Below are 15,528 nucleotides of genomic sequence, written 5' to 3' on the forward strand. Positions count from 1 at the left end.
AATTTGGTTTCAAAAATGTGTCTCTCTCCAGGCCTTCCAGGTCATTATTACGCTTGGCATTTTATGAAACATCTGCACCTGCTCTTTTGACTCATCTTAGGGGCCCTTTCTCTTCAGAACACTTGGCTCTGCCCGGCTGTCCTGTCACAGCGCATTCTGCATTGTGACATGATAAACTGACTTCATCTTTCATTGCTGTGCATTTTAGGGTGTTTCTCCTCTTACAGGCTATTGAAAACAAGGTTGCATAGAATTTTTTTGTACATAGCCTTGCACCCATGCATGATTACAGGCTGTGCAAGTCCTGGAGAGAGTTGTAGGAGGGATACCTAGAAATGCCTGAGATTCTGAGGCACAGTTTATATGAACTGAAATCTGGCTACCTCAAAATTATTATTCAAAATAGCATCTGCCAATCCAAACTTCACAAGGGTAGGGAATGCTTCGCTCCTTACATACTTGCTGGTGTTAATTCATCCTAAATTTTTGCCTTTATGGCTTTTGGAGTTCGGGTCTTTAGGAATGTCATCCTTGTCCCAAGATTATAAAGAAAGTATTCTATGTCCTTGGTCACCGATCCATTCTGTGTAGTGTGAAGTGGGACTTACTTCTTCTGAAAGAAGAATCAGGGTAGGTATTTCAGCATTGTTTATAGAAGACCTATTTTTCCCCTACTGATTTGACTGTATGCTCTAGTTAGTTGGCTTACCCTTCCCTCTACCAATAGCACTTTGTCTCAATTACTATATGTTTATAGTATATTTATAGTGGTATAAGTCTAATCTCCTCCCCCACTGTTCTTTTTTAAAAAAAAAAATTCTTGGCTATTTTTGTGAATTGTTTAAAGTGAATTTTAAAAACCAGTTTATAAAGAATCCATTAAATAAAAATTACTTTAGGATTTTTATTAGGATGGGGTTGGATTATACATCAATTTGGAAATAAGCAGTATCTTTACAATATTGTATCTTCTAAGAACACAAACTGCTGTTTCATTTATTTAGTTCTCTTATGGTTTTCATCATCTAGGTCCTATGTTATTATTGAGGGTATTCCAACTCTTTGGGTTCCGTTGCTATTGGGAATGGAATCTGGAGAGGCTGTTTTGCCTTCCCAGAAGCCCTTTCCCCTGACACCTCCCTTTTCCTATGGAAAACTCCTCCTCCTCTGTTCTTAAATCATCTGGCTCTGGTGGAGTTGACTTCTCCGCACTTTGCCCCACTCCAAGGTCAGGAACATGACCCGGACCTGGCCTAACAGAGCCCATCCCTAAGTGAAGTTAACAGGACCCATTTCCAGGATTGCTGTAGACACTAGCAGGTGAGAGCCTTGCTCTGCTGGGGTATCGCCCCTGCACAGAGAGCCTGCCTGGAAGAGAAGACCTCCCCAAAGCACAGAGGTCAGAGATTTGGGGTGGGACGGACTGTGGAGAAACAGTTCAGGTGTGTGACATTTCGGAAGTCACGCAATGTGGCTGTACCTAAAGCCACTTGGGACTCAAATTTCCTTTTCTTCGTAAACTGATTTTTTTTCTTTTTAATTTGTCTGTATTTGCCACATTTTTTTAAAAGCATAATGTGACTAGAGCACTACACTTCTATTCACAAAACTTGCTCTGAGCTACTTTCAAAAGGCTTTACAACATGCCTAGGTAGCTTGTATTTCTGCTATGCCAAACAATCTCTTTCTTTGGAGACAAACCCTATGATAGTTACTACCATCATGTTGGTCAGCTTAGCATACTAACTTCTAGAGGCCGTACATGCAGTTGATTACTACAGGGGATGTTAGGCTTAAAAAGTAGATCTTAGGGGATGAAGGTTGTTTTAACCACGCATCTCAGAATACTTGAGCAACAAAAGATTCAGTCTACTTAGGAATCTGCTGAGAGTTAAACACTTCAGACCACAAAGCTAACAAACATTAGGCTACACGTATCTTACAACAAACATAACCCCACTAGAGGCCCGGTGCACGAAATTCGTGCACGGGGGGGGGCAGGTCCCTCAGCTCGGCCTGCACCCTCTCACAATCTGGGACCCCTCAGAGGATGTCCAACTGCCGGTTTAGACCTGATCTCACTGCGGGATTGGGCCTAAACCGGCAGTCGGACATCCCTCACACAATCTGGGACCACTAGCTCCTAACCACTCACCTGCCTGCCTGCCTGATTGCCCCTAACCACTCTGCCTGCCTGCCTCATCACCCTAACCACTTGCCTTCCTTATCGCCCCTAACTGCCTGATTACCCCTAACCACCTCTGCCTCGGTCCCTGCCACAGTGGCTTCATCTGGAAGGACGTCCGGAATGACATCCGGAAGGCTGTCCAGCTGTCCAGCCTAATTAGCATATTATGCTTTTATTATTATAGATTCTGTTAAAACAGGCAAACATAGAAGTAGGAAAGCAAAATGAGCTCAGCTAGAGTGCCTGAAGTATCACCGTATCATACACGTAGAGGGGAAAAGAAAACATGCCATACATATTCTTAAAATGTTAACAAAAATAAAAAAAGTCCTTGAAAATATATTATCCAAGGGAATGAAGGTAAAGTATTAAACACGTGTGCAGGTGTCTTAGTCTATTTCCTCCATGCGTGAGGTGTTGTCTATTCCCTCCATGCGTGAGGTGTTGTCTCCTTCTTTGTTCTTAGTCTTTGCTAATTAAACTGGACAGCTGGACAGTCTTCCGGACGTCATTCTGGACGTCCTTCCAGATGAAGCCGCTGTGGCAGGGGCCGAGGCAGAGGTGGTTAGGGGTAATCAGGCAGGCAGGTAGAGTAGTTAGGGGCGATAAGGCAGGCAAGTGGTTAGGGTGATGAGGCAGGCAGGCAGAGTGGTTAGGGGCAATCAGGCAGGCAGGCAGGTGAGTGGTTAGGAGCTAGTGGTCCCAGATTGTGACCACTAGCATCTCTTCGGTCACAGCAGCACTGCTCTCGTTAGCAGTGGGGTCCTCTTCATCGATACCAAGTTTGATCATCCTGTAGATCCTGTTAGTGTGTGTCTGGGGGTCTTCCAGACTGAAGTCAGAGGACAGGAGTGCAGTCTCATAGAGCAGGATGGCCAGATCCTTCACAGACTTGTCATTCTGTCTGCCTCCAACTTCTGCCTTAATGTCTCGATGATGTTTTGCCATAACAAAATACCATACATGGCGTGGCTTAAACAACAGATATTTATTTCTCACAGTTCTCTAAGATCCAGGTATCAGCAGCAGTGGTTTCTCCTGAGCCTCTTTCCTTGGTTTGCACTCAGATGGCCAACCCTCATATCACACATCCCTCGTATCTCTTCTTTTTTTTTTAAATTAAATCTGTTTGTTCAGATTATTACATTAGTTACTCTTTTTCCCACCATAACTCCCCTCCACCCAGTTCCCACCCCACCTACCTCCCTCACTCCCCACCCACTGTCCTAATCCATAGGTGCACGATTATTGTCCAATCTCTTCCCTCACCCCCCACATCCCTTCCCCCCCACCCCCGAGAATAGTCAGTCCATTCCCATTCTATGTCCCTGATTCTATTACAATCACCAGTTCATACTGTTCATCAGATTATTTATTCACTTGATTTTTAGATTCACTTGTTGATAGATGCGTATTTGTTGTTCATAATTTGTATCTTTACCTTTTTCTTCTTCTTCCTCTTCTTAAAGGATACCTTTCAGCATTTCATATAATACTGGTTTGGTGGTGATGAACTCCTTTAGCTTTTTCTTATCTGTGAAGCTCTTTATCTGACCTTCAATTCTGAATGATAGCTTTGCTGGATAAAGTAATCTTGGTTGTAGGTTCTTGGTATTAATCACTTTGAATATTTCTTGCCACTTCCTTCTGGCCTGCAAAGTTTCTGTTGAGAAATCAGCTGACAGTCGTATGGGTACTCCCTTGTAGGTAACTGACTTTCTTTCTCTTGCTGCTTTTAGGATTCTCTCTTTGTCTTTTGCTCTTGGCATTTTAATTATGATGTGTCTTGGTGTGGTCCTCTTTGGATTCCTTTTGTTTGGGGTTCTATGCGCTTCCTGGACTTGGAAGTCTATTTCTTTCACCTGGTAGGGGAAGTTTTCTGTCATTATTTCTTCAAATAGGTTTTCAATATCTTGCTCTCTCTCATCTTCTGGCACCCCTATAATTCGGATGTTGGTACGCTTGAAGCTGTCCCAGAGGCTCCTTACACTATCTTCGTATTTTTTGAATCTTTTTTCATTTTGCTTTTCAAGTTGGGTGTTTTTTGCTTCTTCGTATTTCAAATCTTTGACTTGATTCTTGCGATCCTCTGGTCTGCTGTTGGGAGTCTGTATAATATTCTTTATTTCAGTCAGTGTATGCTTAATTTCTAGTTGGTTCTTTATCACAACATCAAGGGTTTCACCAGTCTTCTTGAAGATCTCACTACATTTATCGGCGATCTCACCAGTCTTCTTGAAGATCTCACTACATTTATCGGCGGCTTCTAGACAGTTCTTTAAAGACCTTAAAAGTGTGGTTTTGAACTCTATATCCAGCAGTTTGCTTTCCTCCGATTCTGTCGTTTGTGTCCTGTTTCTTTGTCTCGGCATTTTCTTATGCTTCGCTGTGTTGATAGAGTGCCTTTCTGTGCTAAGTGTCCCAATTACCTGAGGTAGACACTCTTGGTGCACCCCCCTGTGGGCTTTGTGCACAGTCTTGTTGTAATTAAGCCTTGATTGTTGTAGTTATCCCTGGGAGGAATTGACCTCCAGGCCAATTGGCTGTGAGAATCAGCTGTGTCTGCAGTGGGAGAACTTCTGTGCTGGAGACACCCCTCTGGGGCTAGACTTGCTTTAATGGGGCTTTGGTGCTCACTGAGTCTGCCCCCTGAGTGTGTCTTTTATGGTTCCAGGGAGCTGCAAACTGGATGGTCCCACTCTGACCTCTGGGCTTCCTGGCTCCTGGCTCTCTAGGGAGGTGCTAATCTAGCCTTTGCCTGAGGCTATCCAGCAAAAGTCTCCATCAGGGCTTGGGCAGGGCAGGTTCCACGGGATCAACAGGGCGGGGTTAGCAATTATGGCTGCTCTCAGTCTTGCCCTCAGAGACTCTGCTTCTCAGTGTCCCATTAATCGCTGCAAGCTCCTTGGAGAGAAAGCTGCCCTCGGGTTCTGACCGATGCCAGACAGTCCCGCTTCTCCCGTATGAGTCTGGGTCCCTAGAGACTCCCCCGGAACTGAAGCTCAGAGCCTGAGACTCCCTCCTGATTGAAAACGACAACCGTGCCCTCAGCCGCTAGCCCGCTCCACACGCACCTCCGCACCTTAGATTTTCACCTCCGCACTGCGCCTCCTCTGAGTCTCGGTATGCTTTTCTCTTTCCTTCTAGTTGTAGAATTTCCACTCAGCCAGCCTTCCTGTGGTTCTGGATGATGTCCGTTCCGTCTTTTAGTTGTATTTTTGAAGTGGTTGTGCGAGGCAGTAATCTCCGGTGTTTACCTGTGCCGCCATCTTGGTTTCTCTCCTCCGTATCTCTTCTTATGAGGACACCAGTCCTATTGGATTAGAGCCCTACCCTTATGACCTCATCTAACCTTAACTACCTCTTTGAAGGCCCTGTTTCCAAATACAGTCCCATTGGGGGATAGAACTTTAACATATGAATGGGGAGGGAGACACAATTCTGTCTTTAACAACTGTCAATCCCTGATCTGCTTTGAAGTGGGACCCAAGCAACTCTTTCCTCTGAACAGTCTTCCATGTTGAAACCAGAAAGCTTACTTAAAAGCCAACCTATTAGTGTCAAATTCCCAGTATTAAGTCCTATAATGGTGCCCTCAGCTTTCAATACAGTTCAGATTGCTTAAATTAACCCATAAGCATCTATGTGGCATTGACATCTTGCTCAACTCTCTGGCCTTAAATCCTGCTATGTACAAGCCACCCACCACACACACTGCCTTTTCCCCCTCCACTCCCCCCCACCCCCCACACACACTGAGTTTATTCTTTATGGAAGTGATTACCACTTTCCAATTTCAGGTTTTGTTCTGTGGGTTTTCATCTGTTCTTCTGTCTATTGCATTCTTAAAGTTGATTTGAGAAAGAGAGAGAAGGAGAGGAAGAGAGAGAAACATCAATTTATTGTTCCACTTACTTATGCATTCATTGGTTGATTCTTTATGTGCCCTGATGGGAGATCAAACCTGCAACCTTGGCATATCAGGACAACACTCTGAGCTACCCATCCAGGACTACCTGTTATATTCTTTATACAGTTGAATCTTATTGCTATTCAAAACTTGGCTCGAGTGTTTCTTCTTCTAGAAGCCCCCTTGGGAGAATCCTCTCCTTCACAACACCTACACTGTGTTCACAATCATGCCTCAGACTGTGTCACTTGACGTGTCTGTACCCATCTGAACCAGCATCTCTTTAATAGCAGGGACTGTGTCCTACTTCATCCAGTTGTATTCCTGTGCTTCACACAGTGTCTGTAATGAGACAGAGGAAGGGACTATGGAGCTAATTTGAACACTGATGTGAATGAGATACTCTCCATTCCATCTCCAGGCAAGTAGCTCTATGTGGGGCTGTTGTGGATCCCTGCCTGTGCAGATGATCGCGGGGGCATCTTTTCTCATTGATTTGCTCGCCTATCACTGGCTGGCCCTGGCTGCTGAGCTGTCTTGCTAATGGTCATGACCCAACCTCACTTTTTTTTTCTTTAGTACATTTATGTATTGTAATATGCTTGCCACTGTACCAATATTTATCATATTATATAATTGTATTGTATTATCTATATTTATAATGTGTTGTGATACTATGCTATACTGATCTCTATGGCTTATTTACATTCATTGTAAGTTTTGTACTCTTAAACATTGATCTTATCCCCCCAACACCCATTCCTGGGTAACCATTATACTCTGTTTTTTTAAGTTTGACTTTTTTAGATTCCACATATGAGTGATATCGTACTTGTCTTTCCCTGTCTGCTTTATCTCATTTAGAATAATGTGCTCAAGGTCCATCTATATTGTAAATAACAGGATATCTTCCTTTCTCGTGGCTAAACAATATCCCACTGTGTACATATGTGCCAGATCATTTTTATCCATACATCTGTTGATGAGCATTTAGGTTGTTTCCATATCTTGGCTATTGTGAATAATGCTGCAATAAAGTTGGAAGTGCATATATCTCTTAAAAATATTGTTTTCATTTCTTTTGGATATATACCCAGAAGTAGAATTGCTGGATTGTAATGGTAGGTCTACTTTTTGTTCTTTTTCTTTTTTCTAATGGTAGGTGTACTTTTAACTTTTTTAGGAACCTCCATATTTTTTTCATTGTGGCTAGACCAATTTACAGTCCCACCAACAGTATACAAGTGTTCCCTTTTCACCACATCTTTGCCAGCACCTTTTGTTTCTTGTCTTCTTGATGAAAGCCATTCTAACAGGTATGAGGTAGCTATCTCATTGTGGTTTTGCTTTGTATTTCCCTGATGATTAGTGATGCTGAGTATCTTTTCATGTGCCTTTTTGCCATTTTGATGTCCTCTTTGGAAAAACATCTATTTAGTTTCTATACATTTTTAAATTGAGTTTGTTTGGTTTTTGTTATTCAGTTGTATGAGCTCTTTATATATTTTGCATATTAACCCCTTATCTGGTATATGGTTTGCAAATATCTTCTCCTATTCTGTAGGTTGCCTTTTCGTTTTGTTAATTGTTTCTTTTGCTGTGCAGAAACTTTTGAGTTTATAGCCCCATTTGTTGATTTTTGCTTTTGTTGTTTGTGCTTTTAGTGCCATGTCCAAAAAATCATTGCCAAGACCAATGTTTCCCCTACACTTTATTGTCGGAGTTTTGTGGTATTAAGCCTCACGTTTAAGTCTTTGATCCATTTTACGTTAAAGTTTGTGAGTGGTGTGATATAGGGATCCAATTTTATTATTCTGCATGTGTTTCTCTAGTGTTCTCAGCACTATTTGTTGAAGAAACTATCCTATTCTCATTGGGTGTTTCTTGGCTTCTTTGTCAAATATTCGTTAACTGTATATGCCAGGATTTAATTCTGGGCTATTCAGTTTCATCAGCCTGTGGGTCTATTTTTGTGCCAATACCATACTGTTTTTATTACTATGGTTTTCTAGTATAGTTTGAAATCAGAAAGTATGATACCTCTGGCTTTGTTTTTTTTTTTTTTTTTTTTTTTCAGGATTGCTTTGATTATGTGGTCTCTAGTGGTTCCACATAAATTTTAAGATCGTTTCTATTTCTGTAAAGAATGTCTTTAGTATTTTGATGGAGATTGTGTTGAATCATGGCTTTGGATAGTATAAACATTTTAACAATATTAATTCTAACAATTCATAAACACAGAATGTCTCTGCATTCATTTGTGTCTTCTTTGATTTCTTTCATCAAAAGTTTTGTAGTTTTCATTGGTTAGATTTTTCACTTAGGAAAAAATTTAAGTGTTTCATTGTTTCTGTTACTATTGTGAATGGGATAGTTTTTTATTTCTTTTTCAGATTAGTATAAAGGAATGCAGCTGATTTCTGTATGTTGATTTTGTATCCTGCAACTTTACTGAAATCATTGATTGGATTCAACAGCTTTTTTCACTGACTTCTTTGGATTTTCTATATATAAAATCATATCTTCAGGCTCACTTGCTGATCCGGTGGCTACCAGGCGTGGAACCAGGCACCCATGGCAATGGGAAATCCAGTTATCAAAATTGGCTCCAGAAAAGAGAACTTAATATCCATTAACAATGGAAAAATTTGAGAACATTACCAAAAAGCCACCCTTCCTCAAAACACCAGGCCCAGATGGTGTTACAAGTTTTAAAAATCCTGCATGAAGAAGATAGATCTTAAGCCACATGATGGATTCAGAAGCTTATAACAAGAGGTCGCCAATCATAACATCTTCACACCAAGATATATCACCTCATATTACAGATGTTGGTGGAATAAAACATTATCTGTGTGGCTGCGGTGCAGCTTTCAGCACTGTAGCGATCACATTTCCCATTCAGAAGGTGCTCTTTCGGCAACAGCTGTATGGAATCAAAATCAAGGATGCAGTGCTTCAGTTGAGGAGGGATGGATTTCGAAACTTGTATCGTGGAAGTCTTCCCCCATTGATTCAGAAGACAACTTCACTGGCACTTATGTTTGGTCTGTACGGGGATTTATCTTACTTTCTCCGTAAGCATATCCATTCCCCAGATGTTGCAACCGGTAGCATGGCAGCATTACTTGCAGGGGCAACAGAAGCAGTTTTCACTCCATTGGAAAGAGTTCAGACACTGCTTCAAGACCACAAACATCATGATAAATTTACAAACACTTACCAGGCTTTCAAGGCACTGAAATGCCATGGAATTGGAGAGTATTATCGAGGCTTCATACCTGTTCTTTTCCGTAATGGGTTCAGCAATGTCCTGTTTTTTGGCCTCCGGGGTCCCATTAAGGAGCACCTGCCTACTGCAACAACGTACAGCGCGAATTTGGTCAATGATTTCATCTGTGGAGGTCTCTTGGGTGCCATGTTGGGAATCTTATCTTTTCCCGTTAATGTTGTAAAAGCTCGCATGCAGTCTCAGATTGGTGGGGAATTTCAGTCTTTTCCCAAGGTTTTCAAAATAATCTGGTTAGAACGAGACAGGAAACTGATAAATCTTTTCAGAGGTGTCCATCTAAATTACCACCGGTCCCTCATCTCTTGGGGCACAATCAATGCAACTTATGAATTCCTGTTAAAGGTTATATGAAAGAAACAATCAACTAAGTTCCGCTTACCAATCGACTAGATCTTCAAAGAAGAATGTAGTTTGGCCTCATTCCCAATTGGCCAAATACAAATTGGTGTAAATTCAGGCCACAATGAATTATGGCAAAGCTGTTTCCCTTAAGCACCAACAAGTTCAGAATAAAAGGTTTTAATAGGAAAATTTAAGGGTTTGGGGTTTTTTTGTTTGTTTTTTAAAATATGTTTCTATTGATTTTAGAGAGAGGACGGGAGAGAGAAACCTCAACGATGAGTGAGAATCATCAATTGGCTGCCTCCCGCATATCCACTATAGGGATCAAGCCCGGTGCCCGGTACCCAAGCATGTGCTGTGACTCGGGATTGAATGGCAATCTCCTGGTTCCAGGGTCGATGCTCAACCACTGAGCCACACTGGCCAGGCTAATTTATTTAGTTTTGTGCTCATTGTTACCTGAGAACTTTGGGCTAATTGCTTGGTTAATAGCTGTCTATCTCATGGATGGCTTTTGATGAGGAAACTAATAGCCAAGATGGTCTTTTTTCCCCAAAGTCTTTAAATCTTCTGTATCAAAACATAAGTGGCCATGACCAGCCAGAGAAAAGGCTCCTAGGGCCCCTTGAATTCGGCAGGCTTACTTTTATTACTCCATTTCTTGCTTCTCTCCTCTTAGGAGGAGTTGCAAAGTGTAGTCTTTGCTAAACTGAAGCATATACACAAGGAGCAGGACTGAGAAGAAAGCTTAATGGGCGGAGGCTTTTCATGATAAATTGCTTGTATTAGTTTTGAAATGAAGCACCTGTTGGGATAGTCATTACCCACGCTGCTTCTATTTAGGCATGGTAGACTCCAGCAGCTAATGAGAGCTCCCATTTGCTTTCTAGATTTGAAAGTTTTCTGTTTAATTCTGAATGTGACCTTAAACCTGTCCAAAATATCCTTGTGTTAATTTCACTTATTTCATTGCCAAAAGGCGAGGAGACTTAAATTTTGTCATAGGCATTTTATCTTATTAAGTTTCATGTTAATTATGTAAAGATCAAACTCTCTTTAGCTCAATTTCTTTGAATTATTGTTGCCAACTTAGCAAAAAGCTTTGTGCGGGGGGGGGGGGGGTGTTGTCCCCTTTGGGTACTAGCTTATCTTACTCAAGTATTCTGTTCTTTTGAAACTCCTTTAAAAAAAAACCACTTCCATAAAATTTTATTTTTAAAGTCTGTTTAATAGGATTCCAGATTTTTATTTCTTTCTGGTTTCTCAATGTTTGGAGGAGAGGGGAAACTCAGGAAACTTTCACCCCACAGTGTTAGCTATCTTTATTTATTTATTTATTTATTTATTGTTTAGTTTTGGAAATAGAGACTTCTATTAGGATTTTTACATTTGGGGAACCCAATTTTACCATTTTATCATTAAAAAAGTTTGAGAGGATAAGATCTAAATAAAGATAGTTGAAGAGTTAATTTTAAAATTCTAGAAGTTGGTAATAGCTGGATATTACCAACAAAAACGTATTTGTCAAAGGAATCAGATTTTAAAATGTATTTTCCTAATAAGGCAAAATGATTCATACAACACTTGAATGATTAGTAAATCATGAAACATCCTAGAAAAGTGGCTTATTTTTTAAAAACCTACATCTGTAAATATGTAGTTAAGATTGCTTTCCAGCACCTGACATGGCAAAGTAGTTAGGTTTCTTATTACAATTTTTTAAGCAGTCTGGGTAATTGCATATGAAAATGTGCACATAATGACCAAAATAAAATCAGGGTCTCAATTGGTAGTTTATTCAGTTTCTGGGCATATAGTCTAAAACAGATGTTTACCTTACATGCAGTATGGCTGGTCAAATAAAATGAACAACATAATCAAGCATTTGTTAGTTAGGCAATAATCAAGCTCAGGAGATTTACAACAGCTCTGTTTGACAATGTTGTGCTAAAAATGGCAGTTTACTTTAGCAACCAAGGTGCAGATATAAGGATTTCAGAAAACTGTCACCAAATAAACATAACATCCTTTGGCCTATCAAATAGAGTCAAGAGTGAGGATTGGAAGCGGTTCTTTCAGAAATAAATGACATTGGTACCTGACCCCCTCACTGTGTGTGTGCCCCTGAATATTGCCTGTCTAGGTGCTCAGCATGTGGCAGGTGTGTTAGCCTGGGGCCATGCTCTGGCCCTGGGAGTGGACTCCATGGGCCTTTGGTTTCACAGGGCTTGCTTTTGTCTTTACACTCCATGCAGGTGGTAGAAACCTAATTTCTAAAGCACTTTGTAAAATAAAAGTGAAGTGAGAATGTGAGGGAGGATGCTTTGGTTTCTGCTGCCTCAATCTTCAGCAAATAAAAATTTGACTTCTTCTTTTCCAATGTAGATGACTTTTCTTTTTCTCACCTAGATGTTTTAGCTAGGACTTCCAGTACTATATTGAATAGGGATGGTGAGAGTAGGCATCCTTGTTTCTGATCTAAAGGGAAAAGTCTTCAATTTTTCTCCATTGGGTAAAATGTTAGCTGTGGGTTTGTTGTATATGGCCTTTATTATGTTGAGATATGTTCCTTCTATACCCAATATGTTAAAGATTGTTTTATTTAATCATGAAAGGATGTTGTATTTGTCAAATGCTTTTTCTACATCTATTGAGATAATCATGTGATTTTTATCTTTCATTTTATTGATCTAAAGTATCACATTAGTTGAGCTGCATATGTTGAAACAGCCTTGCATCCCAGGGATAAATCCCACTTTGTCATTTTGTATAATCCTTTTAATGTGTTCTTAAATTTGGTTTGCTAATATTTCGTTCAGAATTTTTATATCTATATTCATCAGGGTAATTTGTCTATAGGTTTCTTTTTTGTGTGGTATCCTTATTTTGTTTTGGTATTAAGGTAATGTTGGGTTTGCAGAATGAGTTTGAAAGTGTTCCTCCTCCTTGATATTTTGGAAGAGTTTGAAAAAGATTAATTCTTCTTTGAATGTTTGGAAGAATTCACTAGTAAAAGCCTTCTAGTCCTGGGGTTTTTTATTATTATTATTACTGATTCAGTCTCATTACTAGTTATTAGTCTGCTCAGACTTTCTATTTCTTCTTGATTCAGTCTTGGTAGGTTGTGTGTTTCTAGAAATGTGTTATTTCTTCTTGGTTATGTAATTTGTTGGAATATAATAGTTCATAATAGTCTCTTATGATCCTATGACTTTCTGTACTTTCAGTTGTAATGTCTTCTCTTTTAATTTTATTTGAGTCTTCTATTTTTTTTTCTTAGCTAAAGGTTTGTCCATTTTATCTTTGAAAGAAGCAGCTCTTACTTTTGTTGATACTGTCCATTGTTTTTCTGGTCTCTTTCATTTATTTCTGTTCTGATCTTTATTTCCTTCTTTCTGCTAACTTTGTTCTTTTTTTATTTTTCAATTACAGTTTATGTACAATTATTAGTTTCAGATGTATAACCCAGTGATTAGACATTTATATAACTTATGAAGTGATCGCCCCAATAAATGTAGTACACATCTGATACCATACATAGCTATTATAATATTATTGACTATGTTCCCTATGATGTACTTTATATCCCCCTTACTATTCTATAACTAGCAATTTGTACTTCTTTAATCTCTTCACTTTTCACACAACCCCCAACCCTTCTCCCATCTGACAACCATCAGAATATTCTCTATCAATGAATTGGTTTTTGTTGTTTTTCTTTTTAATTTTTAAAAATGTTTTTATTTTAGAGAGAGAGAGAAAAAACACTGATGGGCTGCCTCCTGCATGCTCCCTACCAGAGATTGAGCTTGAAACCTGGGCATGTGCCCTGTCTAGGAATTGAACCCACCACCTCTCCATGCATGGGACGATGCTCAATCAATTAAGCCACACCAGCCAGGGCTTGTTTTTGTTTTTTAGATTTCCTCATTTAAGCGAAATCATATGGCCTTTGTCCTTCTGTCTGACTTATTTCACTCAGCACAATGCCTTCTAAGTTCATCCATGTTGTTGCAGATGGCAAGATTTCATTCTTTTTTTAGGGCTGAGTCATAGTCCATTGCTATATGCACCACTTCTTTTTTTAAATATATTTTTATTGATTTCAGAGAGGAAGGAAGAGGGAGAGAGAGAGAGAGAAACATCAATGATGAGAGAGAATCATTGATTGGCTGCCTCCTGCACACCCCACACTTGGGATCAAGTCCGCAACCCAGGCATGTGCTTTGACGGGGAACTGAACCGTGACCTCCTGGTTCATAGATCGACACTCAACCACTGAGCCATGCCGGCAGGACTATGCACCACTTCTTTATCCACTCACCTACTGATGGACACTTAGATTGCTTCTATATCTTGGCTATTGTAAATAATGCTGCAATAAACCTATGGATGACAGATATGTATTTATTGCCATTTTATTATTCATATTTTAATTTTTTGCTTCATCTTCAACATGACCTTATAACATTTCTTTCAAATATTTTTATTTTATTATATTTATTGGGGTGACATTGGTTAATAAGATTGTATGGGTTTCAAGTGTACATTTCTTTTTTTTTAAAATATATTTTATTGACTTTTTACAGAGAGGAAGGGAGAGAAATAGAGAGTTAGAAACATCGATGAGGGAGAAACATCGATCAGCTGCCTCCCGCACATCCCCCACTGGGGATGTGCCCGCAACCCTGGTACATGCCCTTGACCGGAATCGAACCTGGGACCTTTCAGTCCGCAGGCCGACGCTCTATCCACTGAGCCAAACCGGTTTCGGCTCAAGTGTACATTTCTGATATGTGATCTGTATATTGCATTGTGTGCCCACCACCCAAAGTCATCTTCAGGACCATATATTTGGTCCTCTTTACTACTACCCCACCGCTCTTCGCTCTGGCAACCACCATACAGTTGTCTGTGTCTGAATTTCAGATTTATAACATTTCTGTAATACTGGTTTGATGGTGATGAACTCCTTTAGCTTTTCCTTGTCTGGGATGCTATCTGTCCTTCAAGTCTAAATTATAGTTTTGCTGGGTAATTTGGTTGTAGGTCCTTCCTTTTCATCACTTTGCATACTTAGTGTGAATCCCTTCTGGCTGGGACCCCTCACTCCTCAGGGAACACCTCCTCAACCAAGATACCCCTCCCAATTTTTCTTTCTTTTTTTCCCCCTCTCCCAATTTTTATCTACCACATGTGGCTGTGGGACTAGCCCCTTCCACATCTCTGCCCTTCCTATCAGTCTGATGTGGTTTCTTCTTTATGTTCTACTTACAGGACTTCTGTTTGGCTAGAGTTCAGGTGATTTTAAATGATGGTTGTCCTGTAGCTTAGCTGTAATTTTGATCTAGTTGAGAGAGGTTTCGGGTATCACATTTACCTCTGCCACCATCTTGACTGGAAGCTGGGTTTTATTTTTTTTTAATATATTTTATTGATTTTTTTACAGAGAGGAAGGGAGAGGGATAGAGAGTTAGAAACATCAATGAGAGAGAAACATCGATCAGCCACCTCCTGCACACTCCCCACTGGGGATGTGCCCGCAACCAAGGTACATGCCCTTGACCAGAATCGAACCTGGGATCCTTGAGTCCGCAGGCTGACGCTCTATGCACTGGGCCAAACCGGCCAGGGCTGGAAGCTGGGTTTTATTTGTTCTTTTCCTAGTTCCTTGAGGTATAAAGTTGGGTCATTTGAGAACTTTCTAATTTCTTGAAATATATTTATTGCTATAAATTTTCCTGTCAGAACTGCTTGGCTGCATTCCACAAGACTCGATAGGTTGTATTTCCATTT

The 15,528-nt window shown here is 40.2% G+C and overlaps 1 protein-coding gene across 1 annotated transcript; it reads left to right on the forward strand.

The window, feature by feature from the left end:
* Positions 1 to 8,847: 8,847 nt before the first annotated feature.
* LOC139003083 (mitochondrial nicotinamide adenine dinucleotide transporter SLC25A51-like) lies at positions 8,848 to 9,741 on the forward strand. The gene has a single exon (XM_070404518.1). It carries the CDS (start codon positions 8,848 to 8,850, stop codon positions 9,739 to 9,741), a length of 894 nt encoding a protein of 297 aa, XP_070260619.1.
* The last annotated feature ends 5,787 nt before the right edge of the window (positions 9,742 to 15,528 follow it).

The sequence above is a fragment of the Myotis yumanensis genome, unplaced genomic scaffold, assembly GCF_028538775.1.
Source record: "Myotis yumanensis isolate MYYU_CA2020_CCGP unplaced genomic scaffold, mMyoYum1.0.hap1 SCAF_1, whole genome shotgun sequence".
Classification (NCBI taxonomy): Eukaryota; Metazoa; Chordata; class Mammalia; order Chiroptera; family Vespertilionidae; genus Myotis; species Myotis yumanensis.

Bases quoted from the DNA above. Each gene is read 5' to 3' on its own strand.
- LOC139003083 (XM_070404518.1), top strand. From the start codon at position 8,848: ATGATGGATTCAGAAGCTTATAACAAGAGGTCGCCAATCATAACATCT.